General features: G+C 49.1%; 2 protein-coding genes across 2 annotated transcripts in view; both read right to left on the bottom strand.

Moving 5' to 3' along the window:
* LRRC26 (leucine rich repeat containing 26) overlaps positions 1-1,939 on the bottom strand; it is a 3,587-nt gene extending 1,648 nt beyond the window's left edge. Inside the window, exon 1 of the mRNA XM_019540581.1 lies at positions 1,128-1,939. Coding sequence (XP_019396126.1) covers positions 1,128-1,743 — 616 coding nt within the window. The 5' untranslated portion in view covers positions 1,744-1,939. The remainder of the gene's footprint in view (positions 1-1,127) is intronic.
* A 193-nt stretch (positions 1,940-2,132) lies between these two features.
* LOC109314109 lies at positions 2,133-7,822 on the bottom strand. The gene is made up of 4 exons (XM_019541092.1): positions 7,528-7,822; positions 7,136-7,240; positions 5,890-5,979; positions 2,133-3,802 (listed from the first exon to the last, which is right to left on the bottom strand). The coding sequence occupies exons 1-4, from the start codon at positions 7,820-7,822 to the stop codon at positions 3,663-3,665; spliced, it is 630 nt and encodes a 209-aa protein (XP_019396637.1). The 3' UTR covers positions 2,133-3,662.
* Between the last annotated feature and the right edge of the window lie 18,422 nt (positions 7,823-26,244).

Below are 26,244 nucleotides of genomic sequence, written 5' to 3' on the forward strand. Positions count from 1 at the left end.
GATAAACTTATAGGTGGCCATCAGATCACCCCTGAGCCTACGCTTTTCCAGGCTAAAGAGTCCCATGGCTCTCAGCCTGTCATCGTAAGATCAATGCCCAAGTTGCCCACATCAGCCTCAACATGGTACTGGCCTCCAGGCTTTAGGCAGGTGACAGAGGGCCCTGGCCACTCCTTTGGTCAGCACTAAGGGATAACAACCTACAGCACAAGACTCTGATCCCTCAGGCCATCCCCTCTGAGTCCATGGTAGTGTGTGCACATAGAGGGCTGGGGGGCATCTCTCCCCACAGAGCCCATGGCAGGGGTGGGTTTGGTGCTTGTGGCAGCTGTTTTCCCTTGGAGTCCCTGGTCATGAGGCTGGGTTGGTGCCCATGGGAGCAGCTGAGCTGAAGCTGGGCATCCTGTTGCCTTGGGGAGCACCTCTCTCCTCAGGGCTCACAACAGGGCAGCTCTTCTCCCTGGGGAAGTGGGAGAACAAGGAGGAGGGGACAAAGGGCCACCAATCCAGCACCATGGGGTTAAGGGCTCTACCTCTGCAGAGTGCTCTTCCCATTGCCCAGGCTCTCCTGGGCATCTCCTATGCACCAGCCCCACACTTTTGTGCTCAGCTCCCACAGCCTTGCTCCAGCTATGCTGGTGCCATCGGTGCACTTACAGCACCCTTGTCCAAGGCCATTCACAGCCTCCCCCCACTCCCCCCCGGTCATGACAGGTTCACCCTGTGCCTGGGGGCAGCCTGGCCAGCATCTGCCTGAAGGTAGGGCAGCATAAGCTGGCCCAGGCCCCAGAACTGGAGGTTTTCTCAGAGAAGAGAAGCAGATGGAAGTCACAGGTACCATCACGGCTCAGCACCAGGCAGCACATCCTTGGCTCCAGCATTATGGAGGAAGCAGGGAGTACTTCCTGCTGTCCCATGGCCTGGGGCCATGCTAGAGCCACCTGCACCCTAGCGATGCTCCATAAAACCTTGTGGGCTTGCCATGGAGCAAGGGCTGAAACACCTGCCTGGTGGCCAGTGAAGGGGAGGTACTTGGGACTGCCCTTCACCTCAAAGCAGAGGGGGCCCAGACTGCTCTTGACCAGCCATCCCAAGGGTGCTCTGCATACACACCCCACGCCTTTTACCTTGGATCTTGTCCCTGTTGTGGGTGAGCCAGAAGAAGAGGGGCCAGATGGCACAGCTGCATGCCCAGGGGTTGCCCCCAAGTGTCAGCAAGTGTACAGCAGGCAGGTTCTCAAAGAAGCCAGTGTCCAGGGACTGTAGAGCATTGTTGTGCAGAAACAGAGCCTGGAGTCGGAGCAAGGTGCGCGGCACATCTGGGGCCAGCTGGGCCAGCTGGTTGTTGCCCACATTGAGTGTTGTGAGGCTGGACAGTGGCAGGAAGGTTTCTGCTGTGAGCACCACGAGGTAGTTGTTGCTGAGGTCCAGCTCCTGCAGCACCCCAAGCCCTGTGAGTGCTTGGCTGTGGATGCTCACCAGCACGTTGTCATGCAGACTGAGGTACAGCAAGGACACCTGCTGCAGGAAGGTGTGAGCCTGGAGCTTGGCGATGTGATTATAGCCCAGCAGCACTGCACTGGCGTTGGTGGGCAGGCCACTGGGCACAAAGTGTAAGGCATGATCACGGCAGTCCACTTCCCCTGAGGAGCAGTTGCAAATAGCTGGGCAGGCAGCACAGAGAAGTGGGTACAGGAGGAGGAGAGAGGTCAGCAGGGCTCCCCGACAGCTCAAGCTGGCCATGCCCACAAGATGAGACACTGAAGGAAGGACTTGGCTCCCACCCACTCAGCCACAAATGCAGACTCACCAGGGCAGCATCCCTGGGGACCTGTCGTGGCTCCTGGATGTCCCCTACCCCCACGTCATTGGGCCACCTGCCCAGGCCAGAGGAGTGGGGCAGTGGGTTGTGCGACTCCTCACAAGGAAGCAGGCGCCTTGGAGCTTTCGCTAGTGGCTCACATTCCCTTGCACGAACTTGGGCGTCACCTACGTTCTGCAAACATTAACCTGGCTGCTCAAAGGCTGCTGCTTGCCCCGGATTGTGGTTTCTCCAGGGTGGAGCTGCACTTTTCTTAGCAAATATTTTCTAAGACCAGCTTCTGCTGCCAAGGTGCAGAGCCACAGCTCCCCCGCCCCCACCCAGCTACCAGCCAGGTACAGCTACTGCTCCAGCATTAACCCCTTGGCACAGAGCTACAGCAGGCATCAGGGAACCCAGCTTAGACCCAGATCCCAGCAGCAGGAACTGTAGTGGTGCCAGGGAGTGGTGCCAGGAAGGTGGACTTGAACCCAGTCTGCCCCACCCACGCCCCGCAGAGTGGCTCATGACCAGCTCCAGAGCAAATGTGTCTAGATCCCTCCACATCCCCCACCTCCATTACTGATGCCTGGGCCAAGCACTGGAGTTCAGGGGGGACACCCTCACCCCAATTCTTGGTGCCCTTCTCAGCCAGCAGCTGAGCCTCTTGCTCTGTTCCCATTCAGTTCTGCCTTTCTCTGTTTACCCCACGCTCGCCCTGTGGCAGCTGTTATTGTTTGGGCTGCACAACAGATCTCTGAGGGGCACTGTACCAGCCATGATACTAGTCTCCACTGGCTTCAGGGGAAGGAGGAACTGTACTGACAGGGATGATTGCTGTGCCATTGGTCTCTCAGGGGGTCACTGAGATGGCTGTGGTCTGTGATTAGTCTCTTGGGGCATTGTGCAAACTCTTGTGGCCAAGCTGCATCACCAGTCCCTGGGTGGTACTGTGTAAGCTACCAGCTGCGATGGTGAGGCTCTGCCTGTGGACTCTCCAGGGTCACTGTGCCAGCTTTTGCAAGGTGTGCTACTCGGCTGTAGTACTGAAGTCTGAGAGGCACAGTGCCAGCTCTAGAGGGGATTGCTCTCTCTCCCCTCAGCAAGGCCCTAGAGGAAATGCACTTCCTGCCTTCTTCTTTAGGGTCACCTCCACCACCGTGGGGCACCAGCTGCATATGATTCTGGACTTCCCACCAACCAAGTGGGGGCCCCTGAGGCTCAGCTGGATGGTACAGCCTGGAGTGCATGTGTCAGGAGAGGAAGGCACCATCTTTCTGCACAATCTCTATCCCAGGGAGGCCAGAACTTGACAGCAGGGTGCTTCTAGGCTGAAAATAGTATTTGAATCCTGCTAAGAACTGACTTTTGTTTCTCACTGGAACACATACAGTCTCCTTAACACTAAGTCTCCACCCCACCCCCAGCTGCACATCCTAGCTTATGGACTCTCAGGGCTCCTCAGAGCTACACAATGGCACTATGGCTGGTGCCTCTGACCTGTTAGTGCAGAAGAAGATAAATCTTCTGCCTCACGCCTAGTCTTTCCCTGGCCATCCAACACCATAAGCCAAGTGGATGTGTTCCAGGATCTCATTCACCAGCTCCCTAGGACCTGTGGTAGCCATGGCCTGATCAGCTGGCAGTGGACTCCTAACTCAAAATAGCTGCATTCCAAGTGGCCATGAAGTGGGAGGAAAGGTGAGCCTACAAATACAGGACACAGTGAAGGCAGCTGTGTTGGGGTCACAACATTGACCTTGCTTGTTCACAAACTGCAGTACAAAAACTGGCTGAAAGGAAACAAATGGGAGAACCTTGGAAAGAGCAGGGCACCTGACGTGCTCCATGCTGTGCTGTCTCATGGGAATTTGCTATCATAGATGATTTTAGATGCATTTTCTGGATTGCGCTGATTTTCTGAAGTAAGGTTGATGAACTGGGACTTCACCATGAAGAGCATGGTCAGTTCATTGGGCTCCAAGATTTCAAGGCTGGAGTCTGGAAGGAAAAAGAGAAAGCACATTGGCGCTGGTGTGATGGGAAGCACTCATAGGTTTCCAGAGCCCCAAGACAGGGCCCAATGCTGGGCTCAACCCCTGGACAGCCTGGGCCCACATACAGCTTTCAAAGCAAAGGTGCATGGTTCTCCATGGACAAACTGCAAGTGCTGGCTCACAGGAAAACATAGTCTTCTACAGAGAAATATGACACACCAGCCAAATGCCCCAAGATCTGGAAAAGCATCCAGTAGAGTCCAAGAACCTGAGGAGCAGGTTCTAGCAAGAGACAGAGCCATTTTCAGCTTCTATGGCAGGATGCCACCTACCTGCTGTTGAGATCCCAAGTTGCTGGAATGGCTGGCACCACCACTCAGTTTCTTTCTGCTCGCAGGCAGCCCTAGCAGCTGTAGTCAACAATCACGCTTCCTGTGCTGACTAATACAGCCTCTGCCAGGGGCAATGCAGTGGCTTTGCAGCACTGTATGCTCAGGGAGTCATAATGAAGGAGCTGTACCCAGCTGGAAGGTCAGCCCAGAAGCACTGGAGAGAACAAGGTGTATGGGCCTCAATCCCCACAATGCCTTAATAGATGTCCAATGAGCTGCTGCTGGCTCCTTCCCATGAGAATGCTCCTTAAGAAAGTTGTGGTGAGAAGTATTTCCCTCTGACCCTGTACAATTGGGAATGGTGGGGTTGGTGTTCCAGGCTTATCTGGAACCTTACTTGGGAGAAAGCTTGGCACTACTTGACTTTTCCCAGTGGGACTGCTCTGGGCTGAGGGTCTGTAAAACCTGGGACCCCGATGAGAGAAGCTCCTTCTAAAGAAGAAAGTCTTTGACATAGTTTCTCACCACATTCTCTTAAAAAAAACATGGTGACTGTGGCATTGTTGTCTACAGTCAGATGGGTGGCAAATTGGCTAGATGGTCGCACCCAGAGAGTGGTGGTGGATGGGTCGTTTTTGACCTGGAGGGATGTAGAGTCCCCCAGGGCTTGGTCCTCAGGCCTGTGCTGTTCAACATCTTTATCAGTGATCTGGATCTGGGGGTGGAATGCACACTGTCCAAATTCGCTAACAACACCAAGTTGAGGGGCGAGGTGGGCACACTGGAGGGGAGGGACAAAATCCAGCTAGATCTAGACAAATTAGAGGTGGGCAGATGACAATAGGATGGAATTCAATGCAGACAAGTGCAAGGTGCTGTATCTAGGGAGAAGGAACCAGCAACACACCTTTAGGCTGGGGAACACCCTTCTTGTCAACACGGTGGCAGAAAGGGATCTTGGAGTCATTGTTGACTCCAGGATGAACATGAGCCGCCAATGCGAGGAAGTGGTCAGTAAGGCTAACCGCACCTTGTCGTGCATCTACAGATGCATCATAAGCAGGTCCAGGAAGGTGATCCTTCCACTCTATGCAGCGTTGGTCAGGCTGCAGTTGGAGTCCAGTTCTGGGCACCACACGTCAAGAGGGATGTGGGCAACATTGGGAGGGTCCAGAGGAGGGCCACTCACATGATTGGGGGCAGTGGGGCAGGCCCTACAAAGAGAGGCTAAAGGGCCTGAATCTATTCAGCTGCCACAAGAGAAGGCTGAGAGGGCATCTGGTGGCCATTTACAAACTCACCAGGGGAGACCAGCAGGAATTGGGGGAGGCTCTGTTCCCCTGGGCACCACCTGGGGTTGCTAGGAATATGGCCACAAATTGTTAGAGAGAAGGTTCAGGCTCGACATCAGGAGACATTACTGTACAGTTAGGGCTGCCAGGCTCTGGAATGGACTCCCAAGGGAGGTGGTATGCTCTCCTACCCTGGGAGTCTTCAAGAGGCTGGACAGATATTTGGCTGGGGTGATATGATCTCGGCACCTGTTCCTGCTCAGGGCAGGGGGTTGGACCTGATGATCTGTTTTGGTCCATTCCAACCCTAAGTACTATGATACTTGCTAGGACAGGGTTCACAGCCTATTGGAGTGGCCATTGTCACCATGCTGAGTGAGGCTGTATTATCCAATGCCTGCACCACCTACCCCCACCACCCAACAAAGAATCAAGGCTGAAGCCCTGTGGGCACCAGTGGAACTCACCGGAGCAGAGCGGCAGGCACAGGGAGCAGTCATCATGGCTAGTTGTGCGGTGACAGTAGTCAACACAGCTCTGCACAGGGATGCCACACACTGTGAAGATACACAGCAACATTACCTCTCCCACAGGGTCGGGGCAGAGACCCCCATGGGCAGGAGGCACCAGTGATGGTCTGCAGGCTCTGTGATACCTTCCTCTTCCTTTCAACCTCATTGCTAGTTTATACCTTCATGGTCCCCTGCCAGCATAGCACTCTACTGGTCTTCATCAGCCCCTTAAGGGCATTTTGTGATGCTCAGCTGGCATAGGGCAGTCTCAGCAGACTGGCAAGTCCAGGGGTCTCCACCCTTAGTAGCTGTCAGTACAGTGAAATGAATTTGGTGGCCTCATCCTAGGTCCCTGGGGCATTGAAGGCATCCTTGGCAGGCCCAAGCTTCCATAGCCCATGGAGCCCTTCTCAGCCATAGCAGGATGTGTATATGTATGTGCAGGGGAGGAGGACTCACTACACTGCTCAGGGGTGTGCATCAAGAGGTTTGCTAGCATTGACATATCCTTTGCTCCCAGATGTAGGGAAAGACCTTGGTTTGAGAGTGATATGCAGCAGAAGTGAAGGTGCAGTTGAGTGTCTGATTCAGTAACAAAGGAGAAGGCCAGACAGCAAAGTAATCTGGGAGACAAGGAGGCTTTAAAAGCAGATGTGAGTTATACAGATACCAGAGCACCTTCCTGATCCTGTATATTCTACCTTGTGCACCATGTCAGATGCCTGTGAGTCTCATGGCTTCAGCCCTGACAGCACCACATCCCACTTCTTGACCCAGAATGGCTCAGGCCAGACTGTACCAAGGAATTGCCCAGCAGCCACCTCAGCTCAAGCTCTTCCCTTTGCTCCCCTGAGTTGTGCCAATGCCCTGCTGAGGACCCTCTCCACCCTGTGGTCACCAAAACGCAAATATATGAGCTAGGCCTTTTCAGTTAGGCTTATGCTGAATGTATTGAAACAGAGGCCCTGGCTCTCCCTGCATTTCTGATCTCTTTTGTGGAGGTGCATGGAGCACAGGCACACAATGTGTTCTTACAGTATGTGACCCATATTAGCTTGTATCTCCATCAGCTAAACATATGGGCTCCAGGTAAAGGCTGTACATTCGTGATGAACCACCCAGACAGGAACATCAGGCCCCAGTTCATCTACACACCGGCCCCTTCTTCCCATCTGCCCACCAGCCAGGAGGAGGTCCTCACCTCGTGTGGCCGATGTCCGGATTCGGCCACTACAGTCACATGCTGGTTGCTCTGGAGGTGCGCTGTACCTGTGGCAGTGCTGGCCGCTGTACCCCTTGGCGCATACTGCAGAGAGGAGAGGTTGCTTAGGGAGAGTGCCTGGCCATCAGCAGGCCAGGCAGATGTCAGGGGAACACATCTACAGGGATTGGAGCCTAGCAAAGCAGAAGCTTCCTACCCACAACAAATCCATGGCCCAGGGTAGGGAAATCGAGGCATGGGGAGGTTGATGTGATTGGTCTGGTGGCAGAATAGATCAGTGGAAGAGCTGGGACTACAGCTCCCAGCACTAAGCCATGTGGTCTCTGCAGATGCTTAACCAGGGTGCGTTTGAGCAGAGATCTGCCCCTTACTGCTCTGCACGTAGAGTGTTGAGTTTTCCCGTGGGCTGGTGTTGTTCAGGCTGCTGAGCAGGTAGAAGTCAGTCCCTGCATGGAGCACAGCAGCACATGCACTCCTCTCGCTGAGGCACTCCTGCTTCGCCTGCTCCAGGCTCTTGGCAGAGGGGTGCAGCAAAGCAGGGTCTCCTTCCACCCCATGACTGACCTGCAGTACAAACCACTCGGTGTCTGGGGGAGGAAGCAAAAGGGGAACGACACTGATGAAAGTTTCAACCCCCTCTAGATGAGAAAGATCTTGAATCTGCATCTCCTGGTTCTTGAACAAGTTCTGTGACCGCTAAGCTTTTTTTTTTTTTTTTTTGAAAAATGTATACATACACACACACACAGACATATATATATATATATACACACACACACATTATATATAGAGAGAGAGAAAGAGAGAGAGCTTTATAGATATATATATATACACACATCATCTAGCATAAAACTTTCCATCATAAAGCTATTACAGACAATGCACACAGGAGTGCCACTACCACCCTGGTTTCTGACTGAAAGTGGCAGTGGCTGCTGTGCTCAAGGTTGAACTAAATGTTTTCAGTGAGTGTTCAGTGTGTTCTGAGCACCCCCAAAGCCTTTGGGGGGCAAAGCATCAGCATCCTCATCATGTCTCCTGCAATTAGTCAAACCATCAATTAAATGAATGATGCTACCGGCAGACTGAATCAGACAACTGTCAGAGCCCAGTCAATTGGCTATAATTGTCAACAGTGTTTCTCCTAGCCAACCAGCCAACCCGGTGGCTGTTATAGATTCATAGATTGTTAGAGGCTGGAAGGGACCTTGCAAGATCATTGGGTCCAGCCCCACTGCACTAGGCAGGAAAAACAACTGGGGGTCAGGTGACCCCAGCGAGGTGCCCGTCCAGTCTTTTCTTGACGATTTCCAAGGAAAGTGATTGCACCATGTCTGGAGGGAGTTTGTTTCACAATCTGGACACCCTGACTGTGAAGGAGCTTTTCCTAGAATTGAGCCTGAAGCGCTCTTCCAGGAGTTTGTATCCATTACTCCTGGTCTTCCCCAAGGGTGCCCCGGTGAACAGCTGTATGCCAAGCCCCTGATGTAGCGGTAAGCTGCTACCAAGTCCCCTCTCAGCCTTCTCTTCTTTAGGCTAAAGCGGCCCAAGTCCCTCAGACTCTCCTCGTATAGTCTGCCTTGCAAGTCTCTGATCGTATGAGTGGCTCTTCTCTGGACCCTCTCAAGTTTTTCCACATCCTTGTTGAAGTGTGGTGCCCAGAACTGGACACAGTATTCCAGCTGTGGTCTCACTAGTGCTGAGTACAACGGAAGAATCACTTCCTTGGTTTTACATGAGATGCATCAGTTGATCCATGCCAGTGTTGTTTGCCCTGCTGGCTACAGCATCACACTGACAGCTCATGTTTGTACAACGGTTAACTATTACCCCTAGGTCCCTTTTGGCTGCGGTGCAAGTCAAATTGTCACCATCAAGCCTGTAGGTATATTGAGGATTATTTGCCTCCAGGTGGAGCACTTTACACTTCTAAATGTTGAACCTCATCTGGTTCTGATTCGCCCACCTCTCCAGGTCTGCCTGTATCTGCAGCCTATCTGCAGACATGACCATGCTCCCCCATAATTGGTGTCACCCGCAAACTTGGCCAGTGAGCTCTTCACCCCCACATTCAAGTCATTGATAAAGATGCTGAAAAGCACCGGACCAAGCACGGACCCTTGAGGGACACCACCAGCCACTTCTCGCCAGGATAACGCAGATCTGTTCATAAGAACTGGGTCCTACCACGCAGCCAGTTTCCCACCTACTGAATCATCAAGCAATTAAGCCCACAATCTTCCAATTTTCCCATGAGGATATCATGGGATACTAGATCAAAGGCCTTTTGGAAGTCTAGGCATACAATGACCTCCTCTCCCATGTCCCACTGGCAAGACATCTGGTTGTAGAAAGAGATGAGGTTGGGAAGACAGAACCTGCCTGTGACAAAGCCATGCTGCTGTGGTTCAGAATCCCACCTTCTGTAAGTGAGTCACACATAGACTCTTTGATGAGTTTTTCTAGGATTTTCCCTTGGATAGAAGTCCCGCTTCCCCTTCTTGTAGATGGGCACAGTGTTGGCCCTCTTCCAGTCCTCAGGGATCTCACCTGAGTGCCACAAGTTTTGAAAAAGATTCACCAGGGATCCTGCAATTTTCAGGCTATTGGCCAGTTATTTGAATCCTCCAGCTCAGTGTCAAGGGACTTTCAGTAGCAAAATGTTCCACAGTCAGTTCTATAACAATTCACCACAAGGCTGACATAATCTGTCTTGAGGAGACCCACATAGTAAAGATGAAGCTGATCACTTTACTATCAATGGGTGCATCCACAATGTAGGCACATGTACTTGCAGCAACTCAAGTAGCAGTGGCACAGATTTGTGCCAGAGATTTGTGCCTCAGCACATGTGTCTGAACATACACTTTGGTGTGGGGCAAATTGTGCTACTTGGGGCAAAATGACCCTGTATAAAAAATGCCCTGGTGAGCAGCTCAGGGCTACTTGCCCTCAGAAGCTTCTGAGGCCCAGCCAGTTGATATCTGGGGACACTAGCCCCTTGTACCAGCTGGACTGCTGAAGCAGCCCTAACCTAGAGTGGCTCCTGCACCCTCTAACCACTGCAGCAGTCTGGCAGTAGGGGCTGCTGCCTGGCTGTGACCTGCTGCCACTTGTGACAGCATCTACACCCTTGGACCTGTGGCCCCTTGGCTGCATGCCTGCCAGACATGGACAGGGACCACATGGCTGCCTACGCTGTGGTATGGTCACCTCTGGGTCAGCAACCAACGGGCCATGGCTGCACAGTTGGCCCTCAGGTGGCATTGCTGTCATATCTTCTGGTGCCCCTGTTCTGCCATCTGGGCAGCTATCACTCCTTTTTCCAGGGAGAAGGCTTCCTAGGATGGGACAATCTTTACTTCTCTCCTAGAGATAAGCACCTGTTCTCCTGCAGGTTGGCTGCTCTCCTCCAAAGAGCTTTAACCTAGGTTCAACGGGGGACAGGGAACCAGAGGTTGATGAGAATCCAGGGTTGGAAAGCCACAAACGGCACCAGACCTAACCAGGTAAGCACTAAGGGGGACACACGCCACCAAGGCAAAGGGACACCAAGAGCACCCACTGGGGAGCTAAAATGTCTATACACAAATGCCAGGAGTATGGGGAACAAGCAGGAGGAACTCACACTCCTGCTTGCTAGTACGCAGTATGACCTAGTTGGCTTAACCGAAACATGATGGGATTCTACACATGACTGGGCAGTAGGCATTGAGGGGTACAGGTTATATAGATGAGACAGAGGGGGGAAAAATGGCAGGGGTGTAGCTCTCTATGTTAAGGACCAGTACACATCTTCCGTCATCAAAGCAGGAGTGGAGGAGGGGAATACCGAGGCATTGTGGGTCAGGATCCGGGGGGGGCCAGGGGAAAAGGACTTGGTAGTGGGGGTCTACTACAGATCTCCTCACCAGGATAATAAGCTAGATGAGGTATTCTCCAAGCAGCTTTCAGATGCCATACAGGCGAGGGAGGCAGTGGTCATGGGGGACCTAAATTACCCAGATATCAGCTGGGAGGAACAGGCGGCCAAAACAAGCCACTCAAGGAGATTCTTACACTGTGCACAGGACCTTCACATAACCCAGATGGTGTCCAGTCCCACCGGGGGTAGCACCCCTAAGACCTAGTCTTAGCAACAGGGGATGATCTCATGGGGGACCTGCGGGTACACAGTAACCTGAGAGATAGGGACCACCACTTGTTAGAGTTCACTATCCAGCAAAGGTTGAGAAAAATATCCAGTGAAGGGCCAACTTTAGTAAACTTAGGAACCTAGTTAGTGAGGTGGCCGAACTCAAGAGCAACAGGCTAATGAGGGCCCAAGAGAGTTGGGAGTTTCTCAAGGGAGTGATCCTTGGGACACAAAAGGAGTCTATCCCCTTACGCAGAAAAAGGGCTAAGGGGATAAAAAAATATCCCCCTTGGCTTAACAGGGAGCTTAAGGAAAGACTGGGGGCAAAGCAAGAGATGTATAGGCAGCGGAAGCAGGGGGCAGCCACCAAGGAGGCATACACCCCCCGGGCACGCTATTGCAGGGAGTCAGGCAGGCCAAGGCAGGACTGGAGCTTAGGCTGACTGCAACAATCAAAGACAATAAAAAGTCCTTCTGCAGGTACATAGCGAGCAAAAAGAAGGTGCAGAGTAGCATAGGATCCCTGCAGGACAAATCAGGTCAGCTGGTGGTTGACGCAGACAAAAAGTCAGAGCTCTTCAATGAGTTCTTCGATTCAGTTTTCCTTAATACTGACCAAGACAGTCCCCCCACCTTGAGCATAGACAGATGTCGAAAAGGCACCAGACCGCCAAAGGTTAGTGTTGACTTAGGTAAAGAGCACTTGGAAGGGCTGGATGGGTACAAGTCAGCCGCCCCAGATGACCTTCAGCCACAGATGCTGAAGGAATTGGCCAGTGTCATTGCTGAGCCACTGGTACGGCTGTTTGAGCATTCATGGTGCTCCGGACAGGTTCCTGAGGACTGGAAAAAGGCCAATGCGGTGCTCATTTTTAAGAAGGGGAGAAGGGAGGAGCCGGGTAACTTTAGGCCAGTCAGTCTTACCTCTATCCCTGGGAAAATACTAGAAAAAATCATCAAAGAGTGTATTTGTGAAAGCCCAGCAGGGGAAACGATGCTGAATGGAAACCAGCACAGGTTCGTCACAGGCAGATCCTGCCTGACAAACCTTATAGCCTTTTATGACCAGGTCACACACTGCCCTGACACAGGAGCGGAGGCCGATGTCATCTACCTGGATTTTAGGAAGGCCTTCGACACAGTTTCACATCCTATTCTCATAGGGAAGCTAATGGGCTGTGGAAAGGACACCTATACAGTCAGGTGGGTGGCAAACTGGCTTAGGGACTGCACCCAGAGAGTGGTGGTTGACAGGTCATTCTCGGCCTGGAAGGAGGTAGGCAGTTGTTTCGGTTCAGTCCTTGGGCCAGTTTTATTTAATATCTTCATCCACGATTTGGACAAGGGTGTGGTGAGCACCCTCTCCAAGTTCATGGATGATACCAAATTATGGGGCAAAGTGAGTACACCATAGGGCAGGGAGCAGTTATAGGCCGACCTGGACAGGTTAGATCAATGGGCAGAACGTAATAGGATGCAGTTCAACAAAATGAATGTAAGGTACTCCACCTAGGAAGGAGGAATCCCCAGCACACCTACAGGTTGGGGCATGTCCTCCTCAGCAGCTCAGAGGCTGAGAGAGATCTTGGAGCCATAGTTGACTCCAAGATGAACATGAGCCAGCAGTGTAACAAAGCCATCAACAAAGCCAATCACATCTTGTCATGTATTAGCAGATGCATGACTAACAGATCGAGGGAGGTGATGCTCCCCCTCTATGCGGCAGTGGTCAGGCCGCAGTTGAAGTACTGTGTCCAGTTTTAGGCGCTGCACTTCAAGAGGGACACAGAGGATCTGGAGAGGGTTCAGAGGAGAGCCACTTGCATGATTAGTGGTCTCTGTGAAAGACCCTACAAGGAGAGGTTGAGAGAACTGGATCTCTTCAGCCTATACAAAAGACAGCTGAGGAGTGACCTTGTAGCCACCTATCAATTTATCAGGGGAGGACAGCAGGAAACTGGGGATGCGCTGTTTACCAGAGCGCTTCAGGGAGTAACTAGGAATAATGGGTGCAAACTAGTGGAGAGTAGATTTAGGTTAGACATTAGGAAGAATTTTTTTACAATAAGGGTGGCCAAAGTCTGGAATGGGCTTCCAAGAGTGGTGGTGTTGTCACCTAACTTGGTCTTCAAGAGAGGCTTGACAATCACCTGGCTGGGGTCATCTGACCTTGGTCCTCTTTCCTGCCAGGAGCAGGAGGTCAGACACAATGATCCATTGGGTCCCTTCCAACTCTATAATTTATGAATCTATGAATCACCCAGAAGATCCGCTCCTTGCAGTGGCACACTTTGAATTGTCGAAGCATGTCCTCCCGGCCCCAAATGGCCTGGAGGTCAGCCACCTCATCTGCCCTCCAGCTGGGTCCCTGGTGCTGGCCTTGGGCAGGCTCCCCTGCCTGGGTCCTGCCACTTGCCTCACCAGCAGGGATCCTAGTGTTCCCTGTTTAAAAACTGAAAATTCTGTGATAAAAAAATCCCAAATTCTCTCATTAAATTACCCAAAACCGGCATTCTTCTGTGATTAAAATGAAACACCACTATATATCTAGAGAGAGAGAGAGAGAGAGATCAATTGGGCAATCTTTTATTGATATATTTACAATTTTAAATCAATTTAGAAGCCTACCAGTGCCTGTATCATCATAATAAAATAATTTTCTAAATATCTATATACTTTGACAGTTGCTTTTTTATCATAATAAAAACAGAGCTGCCTCTGCCCCTTTAACTCACCAGGATGTGTGGACAGCTGCAGCTAGACCCATAGCTGCTTTATGGTGCTCACTCAGCAGCACTGGTATGCCAGTGCCCTGCCCCTTCCCTTGCCTCTCACTCCCAACCCACAGCCCTGCTAGTGCCTCTCACTCCTGACCTGCAGCTTCTGCCAGGCTCCCACTCGCTCCCAGCAGCAGATGTATCCTAGCACCAGGACATGGGTCGAGCTACAGCTGTCCCACCCACTGCTTTGTGGCTCTGAGCAATGCCAGCCCTTCCTGTTCTGCTCCCTGTGCCTGTGCCCTCCAGCCCTCCACCCAGCCCATCACATCCCCCAAGTGATTCCTGGGACCAGGAGCCCCCACATGTCCCAGGGCTGCATGTCCCAGCACTGGTGTGGGCACAGGGCAAGGCTGCAGTGCAGCAGTTGCCCCTGTGCCATAGCTCCTGCCAGCAGGTCCCATCCTGGCCGGTGGCTGGGTTTGCACAGATCCTGCCTGCAGTGCCAGGAGCCCCAGGTGGTGGCAGGAGCTTCCTAGATTCATAGATGTTAGGGTTGGAAGGGACCTCAATAGATTATCGAGTCCTACCCCTCTGTCTGTGATGAATTTCCCTGTGGTCATGTGTGGAATAGTTTGCTGGATTTTGCTAGGGGTGTGACATGTCCACAAGACTCTTGGTCCCCATCTTGATTTTGCTTTTCATAGATTCATAGATGTTAGGGTCAGAAGGGACCTCAATAGATCACTGAATCCGACCCCCTGCCTAGGCAGGAAAGAGTGCTGGGTTCAGATGACCCCAGCCAGATGCCTAACCTCCTCTTGAAGACCCCCAGGGTAGGGGAGAGCGCCACCTCCCTTGGGAGCCCATTCCAGATTTTGGCCACTCTAACTGTGAAGAAGTTCTTCCTAATGTCCAGTCTAAATCTGCGCTCCGCTAGCTTATGGCCATTATTTCTTGTAACCCCCAGGGGCACCTTGGTGAGTAGAGCCTCACCAATTCCCTCCTGCGCCCCCATGATGAATTTATAGGCAGCCACAAGGTCGCCTCTCAACCTTCTCTTGCGGAGGCTGAAGAGGTCCAGGTGCCCTAGTCTCTCCTCGTAGGGCTTGGCCTGCAAGCCCTTAACCATATGAGTGCCCCTTCTCTGGACCCTCTCCAGGTTATCCACATCCCTCTTGAAGTGCAGCGCCCAAAACTGGATACAATACTCCAACTGGGGTCTGACCAGTGCCTGATAGAGGGGAAGTATCACCTCTTTGGTTCTGTTTGTGAAGTGAAGTTAGCTTTGCTGATGACTTCGTCACACTGACAACTCATGCTCATCTTGGAGTCCACTAGGACTCTGAGATCCCTTTCCGCTTCTTTGCTGCCAAGCAGGTCATTTCCCAGGCAATATGTGTGCTGGACATTTTTCCTCCCTAGGTGCAGCACTTTTCATTTCTCCTTGTTAAATTGCATTCTATTGTTTTCTGCCCATTTGTCCAACCTGTCCAGGTCTGCCTGTAGTTGTTCCCTGCCCTCTGGTGTGTCCGCTTCTCCCCACAGTTTTGTATCTTCTGCAGACTTGGACAGAGTACACTTCACTCCCTCGTCCAAGTCACTGATGAAGACATTGAAGAGTATCAGTCCAAGAACCGAGTCCTGCAGGACCCCACTGCCCATGTCCTTCTAGGTCAATACTGACCCATCCACCACCACTCTCTGGGTACAACCCTTTAGCCAATTTGCCACCCACCAGACTGTGTAATCATCCAAGTCACAGCCTCTTAATTTGTTCACAGTATGGGGTGGGATACCATATTGAAGGCCTTCCTGAAGTCTAAGTAAACGATATTTACCTCTACTCCTGCGTCCAGGTGTTTTGTAACCTGGTCATAAAAAGAGACCAGATTAATCAAGCATGATCTACCTGCTACGAACCTGTGCTGGTTTCCCTTCAGCATAATTTTTCCTGCTGGGGTCTCACATATATGAGCTTTAATAATCTTTTCAAAGACTTTACCAAGGATGGAGGTGAGACTGACTGGCCTGTAGTTGCCTGGATCCTCCTTCCTCCCTTTCTTGAAAATAGGGACCATACTGGCCCTTTTCTAGTCCTCCGGGACCTGACCTGTGTGCCACGAGTGCTCAAATATTCTTGCCAGTGGCTGTGCAATGACATCAGCCAGTGCCTTCAGTACCCTTGGATGGAGCTCGTCCGGGCTTGCTGACTTAAATGCATTCAGTCCTTCCAAGTGACTCTGCAACATCTCAGGGTCATCGCTTGGTAGTCTGGCACCCTGCTGTTGCATTTCTACAATCCCATTGTGAGACTTGTTTTGCCCCTCGTTTAGGAACACTTAGGCAAAGAACTCATTGAGGAGTTCAGCCTTGTCCCCCTGTCTGTCACCAATTGCTTTTGCCCATTCAGTAGTGGTCCTATACCGCCCTGGGCCTTCCTTTTACTCCCTATATATCTGAAAAACAATTTTTTGTTATCCTTAACTTGGGATGCCATCCTTAGCTCCATGGTAGCTTTGGCCTTTCTAACTGCCTCCCTACAACTGCAAGCTGAGGAGGTATACTCCTCTTTAGTAATCTCTCCCTGTTTCCACTGCTTTTATGCTCCAATTTTTCCCCTTAGGCTGCTCTGGATTTCTCTGGTCAGCCAAAGAAGCCTCTAGGCCCCTTTCCCCCTTTTTCCTCACATCGGGATCGTCTCCCTCTGTGCCCGAAGGATCACTTCCTTAAGGCACAGCCACCATTCCTGGGCTCCCATCTCGCCAAATCTCTTACTCTGCAGTCCATTATTGAAGATTTTGACTGGATCCATGATCCTTGAAGTTCATCTGCAAGGGAAAGCACTAAGAATATTTCAATAATGGCTCAAGAGCAACTTATCAAATTAAGTATGTCCTTAAAGACATCCAGTGAACCAGTGGACACTGCCCATTGGTGCTCTGCTCAGAAATGTGCATGGACAAGCGAGAGAAATGCGGCCCCACAGTCCCCCTCCTGGTTAAGTACAGGCCAGGGCCGGGAGGAGGTTGACCACCGAAGAAGCTCCTGAGAGTGAATAGCCATGAGCTACTTGCCAGGTCAGGTTTTTATACTGCTGAGGCCAGCATCTGCTGCAGATCCAGGAGGAGCCAGACAGGTTTATTTTGCTCCAAGTGGCACAATTTGCCCCACACCAAAGTGCATGTCTGGGCATGTGTGCTGAGGCAAAAAGCCCTGGCTCAAATTTGTACCACTTCTATTTGAGCTGCTGCAGGTGCATGTGCCTGCAGGGGTGGACCTGCCCATTCTGGTTGACAGTTGCAAATGAATATTCAGTAGTCTTAGAACATGTGATCTCAGTTTTCTTGCCATTTTTGACAACATACCTGTGTCAATAAATTTTTCAAGCCTGACTTACATTAAAAACAAAGAGAGCATCTGATATCGGTGGAGCAAGAGCTCCAAGTTGCACGGTCATGACTGCACATTGAGACAAGCCCAGATTCCACGATGATAGTAAGTTTTGTTTATTCATAAGGTGCTAGGTGGGGTTGTTCATGATTCATGTAAAAGACACATTAAATACTTTATTCTTCTCCACATCTTCAATAACTAAATTGCCTTTGGTATGCCTTATGGGACCTACACTTTCTTTGGTCTTCCTCTTAGCTCTGACATATTTGTAGAATCCCTTTTTATTCCCTTTTACATCTCTTGCCAGCTGCATCTCAAATTACATCTTTGCCTTCCTGATTTTCTCCTTGCATGAACATGGAATACTCTTATGTTCTTCCTTAGTAATATGACCAAGTTTCCACTTTTTGTAGGATTCCTTTAATTTCAACTCAGTGAAGAGACCAGTGTTTAGCCAAGCCTGTCTCCTGTTGCATTTCTCATTCTTTCATCACACTGGCATAGCTTGCTATTATGCCCTTAATAAGGCTTCCTTAAATTACAGCCAGCTCCTGATCTCCTTTTCCTTTCAGACTTGCCTCCTGAGGGAACTTGCCCATTAGTTCTCTGATTTTGTTAAAGTCTGCTTTTCTGAACCACCTGTACCAAAATATTATTCCCAACACAATCCAATTTATGAATATGATGGATTGTCTATGCACTGCTGTATCTCTCTCCCACTAAATGTCTTGGTAATTTAAGTCCCCCAAGGGAAATGGGTCTTGCAATTTGTAAACTTACATTAGTTATTTTTTAAAAAGTGTTGTCCACTAGGGCTGTGTGAAACAGTACCATTTCATTTTGCTGTTTTGTCGGGACAGTGTTTCATTTCAAGTTTCATTTCATTTCGAAACCACTGTTCCATTTTGTTTCGTTGAAACTCTTTCACTGTTTTGATGTTTCACCCATAGGCTATAATGGGGAATCACAAAACTGCCTATAATGGTGTCATTTCTTGCCTGATTCAAATGAAAACATCAGGGAGGGTAGCCCCTGCTGTGGCCACAAAGCCTATCAAGTTTCAAGGAGATAGGTGCTGGGGTTTCTGGGAAACTGCACTTCAAGCTGTTGACAAGCAAAACTCAAGTCACACGTGTGTGTGTGAAGGCACAGCAAGGTGAAAACTGGAGGTATAGTAGCCTCTGCTGAGGCCACAAAGCCTGCCAAATTTCAAGGAGCTAGGTGCAGGGGTTTCTGGGAAACTGCACCTCAAACTGTTCAGAGCAAAACTTGCAACGTGTGACTGTGTGTGTGTTAAGGCACAACAGACTGAAAAACAGCAGGCAAAACTTGTGTCACTTGTAAGTGTGAAGGCAGTGCCTTTCTTTCCTCTTTTTACCTATGGCATGTTTTAGGGTGTTCTTGTTATTTCAGATATTGTACTTTGTTATTGCGTATAAAGGTCTGAATTGACAATTTTATGGATTCCTTGGGTAAACAACTGTCTATGCTCACAGGGGAGAAGACTCAGGGACCCAAGAGGTCCTCTGGTCCTTTGTTCTTTAGTTCGGGTAGATTAAATCTACTGCATATCTGTTTTCTTTTAAAAAAAAAAAAAAATCAGCTTTCTTGTCAAAGAAAAATTCAGGTTAGTTTGGCATAATTTCCTTTGGCAAAAGCATGCTGCATTTTATCCCAGTTTCTTTTTATCTCCATGACTTTAATTCTTTCTTTCAGGATTGTCCAAAATTTTGCATAATAATGATTCAACTAATGAGTCTGCAGTTGCCCAGGTCACTTTTCCTTTTTCTTAAATATATGCACTAATTTTGCTATTCTCCAGTCAAAGAGTCATACCAACAATTTGAAAGAATTATTGAAACATTTACTACCAAAAAACCAAAATTTCATTTGTCCATTCTTTCAGTATTTTCAGATGTAAATTATCCAGTCCCCACAACTTGAGTGCATTAAGGTATTGAGATATATACATATATTCCCATAAACCATGATACTTTTGCCCAGTGCTCTGTATTATTTTCATTCTACATTGTCCTCTTTCCTGAAAACAAAGCAAAGATTTCATTTGGTTTTGGAGTTACATTTAAATTATCCTTTAGTCTCTATCCAGTCCTCAACTCCACAGTGGCCCCATTTTTCTTCCTTTATTCTTTTTTCAATTGCTTGGCTGAGGAATCTTTTACTATTTGTCTTGATGTCCTTTGGAAGGTCCTACCCAGCTGGACTTCTGCTAAGTCTCACATTATCCCTACCTTTCCTCATGTCTAAATTGTAGCTTTCTTTGCCAGTCAATGCATTTCTTGTGGGAAATGAGAATGCTCATTCCTTCCTGAAATGGTTATTCATCCAATTAAGTTTGGAGTCCTCCTATACAATTTTGCTCAAATTCCAGACAGTTTCTGGATTTTTTACTTCAATACATTTGAAGCCTCCTCTACATTCAAGTCCCTGATTTCTCAGTTTAACTTCCTTAGTTTGCTTTTAGAAATCAAAAACTTCACTTGCCAACTGTTTGTTACCCTTCCAGTTAAAACTGAATTGACTCATTATCAGTCCATCTATGTTTTTTCCTCCAGCCAGCTCCAATACAATCTCCTCAATACTTCCCAATCCAAATCTAAAACACCACAGCCTTTTGTTGAGCTAGTAGCTATTAGCTAAAGAAATCCATTAAATACCAGACCCTGGAATAATTAGGTCCTGTTGCAATTAATAGTGATTTTTCCCCTGTTATCTGGGATGTTAAATTCTCCTATAATGACACAGCATATGGTGGCATTTGTGCCTCTAATAATTTTAAGAGGTCTCCAACTTATCCAAATCTCACTTTGGTGGTCTATAGCAAATACCTAATATTACCCCAATAAAGCCTCTTTTATAATCTTTCGTCAAAATAATTTGACCTAAACATATTTTGTTTTATCATTTCTTATTTTCACAGTCTATCACATCATAAATATATTCTGAACTGGAGGGACTTGGTGCGAGGGATCCTGATGGATGCCGAAGGGAAAGGTAATATAGCATGGGAAACAGTGACAGCAAGGCTATGGCAAATACTTTGGTTATGGTCTGGAAGGACACTGTCCTTTGTCGGAAAAGTGTCAGTGTTTAAGGCTGTGCCACTGCTGATTATTCTATATACAGGAATTGTATTCCCACCCATGTGATGTCAGATAGCAGAAGTACAGAGGGAAATATGTGAATTCTTCTGGAATGCCAAAAGAGAAAGGTTCAATACAGCTCAACTGTACAGAGCAAGAAAGATGGGGGGATGGAGGTTGCCGGCCTTTAAATATGTAAGCTCAAATATGGAAGACAGTAATGGAGGGAGAGAGGAAAGCAGTGTGTATCACCCAATTTCACACACCTACAATTTTGAGGAAATGGGAAACATATCATACCTCTTTGAAGAGTCCATGGACATGGCAACCACTGATTCATTACATCAGAATGGAAGGACTCATGTAGAGTTATAAAATAGGGAAGTTAGGGCTGCAGTCCTGAAGAGTCATAAGTAATAGAAGAAAGCAGTAAGGGAGAGAGACAGTGGCACTGGTGTGAAACTTCACAGAAGGACAAGTGAAGAAGGTGTGAGGAGCAGTGGCAGATAAACAACTAAAAGGTGAACGTGCTGACCTAGAGTGGATGGTTATAAGAAATTTCTTGCCAGTGAGAGAAGTGCAACACACACGAGGCTTGACAAGCTCATCAGGGTGCCCAAGAGAGAGGTGTGGGAAAGAAGAAACAGTGGGACATGTGTTTTGTGAATGTACATGAGCAAAGGGGGTGTGGGAAAGGGTCCGCCACTTTCTGAGTGTCACCAAAATAAACCTCTCATTAGTGTGAGAGATGGTACTATATGGACTCATACCAAAACGGCCAGAGAAAAAACATTTTTTATTACGGACTTTATTAACATGTGTTAAAACTAGTTTATGTAAAGTAAGAAATCTCTGGCTGTTTAAAGGGTTCACTGAAAGAGAGTGCCTGAAGCTGGGACTGCATGAACTGAATTATCCTTCTTTTAGTATATTAATCAGTAGGACTGTGCAAAATTTCATCGGCTGTTTCATTTTGAGACTGTTTCGACTCATTTCGAGCTTGAAACAGCAAAATCAAAATGAAATGAAGGGCTTTGAAACAAATTTGAAATGAAACGAGAGCAGTTGAAATGTTTTGAAAGTTTCAAGATTTGAAGCAGCCAGCCGGGTGGTGGGAGACAGGGGAGAACCAGGGCTGCGATGGGGCTGGGGAAGGGAACTCAGCTGAGTTCCCCCGCCCCTACTCCATCGCAGCACTGGGGAGGGGAACTGAGTCAGGCTGAGTTCCCTTCCTCAGCCCTTTCCAAACGTCGAAACAGCAAAACTGCTTTGAAGAAACGGAATGGAACAGTGTTTTCTAAATGAAACAAAACTCGTAAAAAAACTGCTGTCCTGTCGAAATGCCAAAATGGATGTTGAAGCACAATGCTGCTGTTTCGCACAGCCCTATTAATCAGTACTTCTGATGAGCTGTCTAGCTCTCCATCCCCTCTCCTATCCCCCTCCTCAATAATGCAATTAAATCCCCCACAGAATTTGCTGCCTACTTCTACCTACATATACTTCTAATTTCTTAAACAGTGATCCTCCCTTCTCTTTCAGTCAGTACTATATATTAAAAATCTCTAACTCTTTCTTTTCAAACTCCAGCACCATTCATTGCAGTCTCCGTTCCAAAATCACTTGCACTCGCCACACTTCCACTTCCTCACTCTTGCACAAAAATCAAGACTTCACCCACTTTCTTTGCATCTGACCCTATCCACCACAATGGTCCCCATCCCCATCTCTTTACAAAATACTTGTAAATCCTTTACCATTGGATTCCAAACGCTTGCAAACATATTGCATCTTCTTTTACCTTGCTCAATATTGTCATAATCTTATCCCAATCCTTTCTTGATAACACACTTCTGACATTTATAGATGCAATACACAAAGTCATATTTGTCTATTTAACGTTCACATGCCTACCACTTTATGAGTCTTCTATATTGCTGTTTGATGTCATCAGCTCTAATCCTCTCCTCTTTGCATCCCTGTAGTCTTTGCCAGGCACAGTGTGCCAGAGCAGCAGAGGCGTTGTGGCAAGCATAGAGATGCTTTGGCCAGGTGCTAGAGCATCTCTTTGGAGGACCCAGCCTCCAGTTGCTTTGGGGCATACTCCAGGAATACGCCCTGCACCGCTTTTTTCTAGCGTGTTTTCTTTTGATCCTGGGATTTCCCAGTATCAAACTTAGAGTCCATGCTGCAGAGATGCCTCCTGCAGTGCCTCAACCTGCTCTGAGACACTGCAACAGGCACGTACTCACTCATGTGGACACAGAGTTCTTGATCTGACACACTACACTCCTCAAGCAAAATATGGGAGAGGCACCTACAACTGTAGCAACATGTCTGAGGCAACCCACACCCTATCCAGTAATCACTGTGATGTCATAAAGGTTGGAAGCTTCAGTATCACAAATGTCTATAAACCACCCAGCAAAACTTGGGGGAATTGTCCTCTTCTATCTCTTCCCCATCCAACTGTATATGCCGGTGACTTTAATAGCCACTACATAGACTGGGGTTACTCACACTCAAATGAAGATGGCGACCTGTTCCAAAACTGGGCATTCAGCAATGACTTTGCCCTGATTCATGACTGTAAACATGGTACCTTCCATTCAGCAAAATGAGACCAATTACTCTGCTGACAGACATTGGGTTACATCAGTCAACAGCCACGCACAGCCAGCATCTTGCATTGTTCTCCATGACTTTCCACACAGCCAACACTGTCCATCATTCATCCACATTAGCCTGCAATTCCTGGTCATTAAATATATAAAACTCAGATTGAACTTCAGGAAAACAAACCCGGTCCCTATTCATGGAGACCAATGAATGATCCACTGTTACCATTCCACAGCAAAATATCCCAGATGATGAAACCTATAAACATTTCTGTGGTGCCCTCTATAAAGCAGCACAGTCCTCTGTTCCAAGAGGATTTTGCCTTTGTATACTCCTTGCTTGGACAGAGAGTGTGTTGCTCTATTAGATGAGTATGAAAAACCTGGTGATCCAGATATCACAGATCACCTGCTTGAATCACTCAATGCTGCTCATTGGGGCCACTGGAAGGACTCAGTTTCTTGACTCAATTTATACCATTCACCAATGATGGGTGTGTATTTGCCCATGTCCTGGCAATCCTGCTTCTTGATAGGCATGAAGATCCCCTTGTGCTGGTGAAGAACTGACGCGAAGTAATCATTAAGGAGATTAGCTTTTTCCTGGATGTCGGTTATCAGCTGCGCCATTTGGTTTAGCAAAGGTCCAATGTTGCCCTTGTTTTTCTTTTGACTACCCACATATCTAAAGAAGGACTTTTTGTTGAACTTGATTCCTGTAGTCAATTTGAGTTCAGTTTTGACCTTGGCTTTCCTGGTTTGCTCCCTACAGGTGTGGGCCAGTGCTGAATAATCCTCTTTGGTGATGTTACCTGACTTCTAACCCTTATAGATTTCTCTTCAGATGCAGGAGGTCCATGATTCCCCTATTTAGTCATGGGGGTTGCCCAGCCCTTTTGCTACCTTTTCTATGGGTTGGGATGGACTTCCCTTGTGCTCCTTCTGTCAGGTAGCCACTCACGATGATCACTCTGCATTTCTTCGTTGGAGTGGTTACAAGTTGCCTTTTTTCCTCTAGTGAAGGAGCTGATAGCTCAGCTGGTGCTGTGATGGGTTCATATCTGTGGTTTAGTTCCAGGGGGGTGGTGACCCTGGTGCAGGGTGGCTTGGGGCCGGAGACAAATTTTGTCCAAGTGACCCCCAGCTGGGCTTCATGGGGACTCCTCCTACACGCCCTCGTCCTGCTAGCCTTCCTTGCTCCTCCCTCCTCATTCTTTCTGCAGAGAGCCTGGTGGTAGGTATTGATCACCTCTTCGCCATCCCTGATGGCACACAGCCTCTGCATCGCAGCCTAGAGCTCTGCTATCTGGCACTCCAGGGACTCTAAAGTGTAGCACACCCCACAAGGGGAGGTATACCTGCTCCTGGTCCCAGACGCCTGCATACATGACAGGCAGCTCCCACAGCCAAGAGCCAGGGGCTCCATTTGGGTGAAGGCTGGAGCCATTGGCTCTGTCTGGGTAGAGGCCTCAGTGGTACAAGAGGGGGGGGCTCCAGATGCAGGGGTGGGGAAGATCTTTGGGGTATGGCACATCACCATATCGTGTAGGTAGCAGCCCAGGCTACTGCTGTACTGCCCCCTCCCTTCAGGCTCGCCACCTAGAGCTTTGTGCCCCTCTTGCTTGCCCTGCCACATGAACTCATATGCTAACTTGTGCACCGGGCCTAGAGCATGTCTGTTTGTGTGCTGTGTTCGCAGAGCTCCCTAGGGGCTAAGCTAAGTAGGAACCATGGGGGGGTGACCCTCCTCAGTTCCACTCAGCTGCCTCACTACCTAGTGCCCACCCACCATGGGCCCCACTTATTTCCTAGCTCATGCTGGGGTCAGGTTTGGGGTCTGCTGAGGGTTTGCCAGGGCCCGAGCTCACAGGGGCGTGACTGGCTTACACCCATGCATCTTGCTCCAGAGCTGGGTCCCAACTGTCAAGTTGGATTGGACTCTTACCTACTGCCAATATCTGGAAAGGGTCCAGGGTAAGGTTAATAGCAGAGGAACTCTTATTCATCACCTTGCTAGCACCACCTGGGGTGCAAGTCTCCAAACACTATACACCTCACTTTGGCGCTTGTGTATGCTCCCGCTGAGTACTGCGCACCAGTATGGGGCCGAAGCACACACACTAAGCTAGTGGACTCCAGCCTTAAGAGCGTCATGAGGACCATCACTGGATGCCTTATGCCAACTCCATTTGACTGCTTACCAGTCCTCTCAGGCATTCCATCCCCTGACATCCAGAAACAAGCTGCCACCCTGGCCCTAGGCCTCAACACTCAAAATCTGAACCATTCTCTGCACTCTGGCTTAGTAGTCTCAAGTCAGAAAAAACAACTATCGTCTGAAGTCTTGGAACCCGTTCGTTACTTAGGCGAATAAGTTCATCGAATTTGCAGCTGGCACATCACCCACAGCATGGACCTCCCATCAGTGGAGCAGAAAAAAAGGCCGCACAAGAACTGCAGCTAAAGAACTTCACCCCCATACCAGCTTCTGCTCCTTAGGCTGGCAGCTGCCCCTCAGGGCCTGGATTGCTCTTAACTGTCTCAGAATAGGCACTGGATGGTTTAAAGTAAGCTTGCATTCTAGGGGCCTCTCCAATGACACTGGTTGCAGCTGTGGTGCTCAAACTCAAACAGCCTACCACACCATCTATGAATGTCCTCATGGCCCTTCTTCAGGTGCCCCAGGTCTTATTGACATTAACCATTCTACCTGTTGCTGGCTTTCTGGCCCTTATGCCTCTGCCATATGAGTGTGGTGATACTTGCTTCATCACCACTACTACCACCACCACCTGCAATGATCTATCAACTAGAAACTTCCCTGCCCTGAAAGCTTGAGTGGTAGGGAGATATCCTCAGAACACTTCTACTGAATTGGACCCCACACAAAACAGCTGCCAGAGGAGGGGCTGCCTTCTTTTACTCAGTAGCTCCTGGACTTGAGCATGTACTCACCCCACCACAGGATATCCAAATTTCAAACCATCTACTATCTAACAGGGATGTGAATCCACCGCACACAGCAGAGTCCTCCCTGCCACTTATCATAGTTTCATAGTTTCATAGTAGCTAGAGTCGGAAGGGACCTAGGTAGATCATCTAGTCCGACCCCCTGCCT

This window comes from Crocodylus porosus, unplaced genomic scaffold, assembly GCF_001723895.1.
Source record: "Crocodylus porosus isolate Cpor-Errol unplaced genomic scaffold, CroPor_comp1, whole genome shotgun sequence".
Lineage (NCBI taxonomy): Eukaryota > Metazoa > Chordata > Crocodylia > Crocodylidae > Crocodylus > Crocodylus porosus.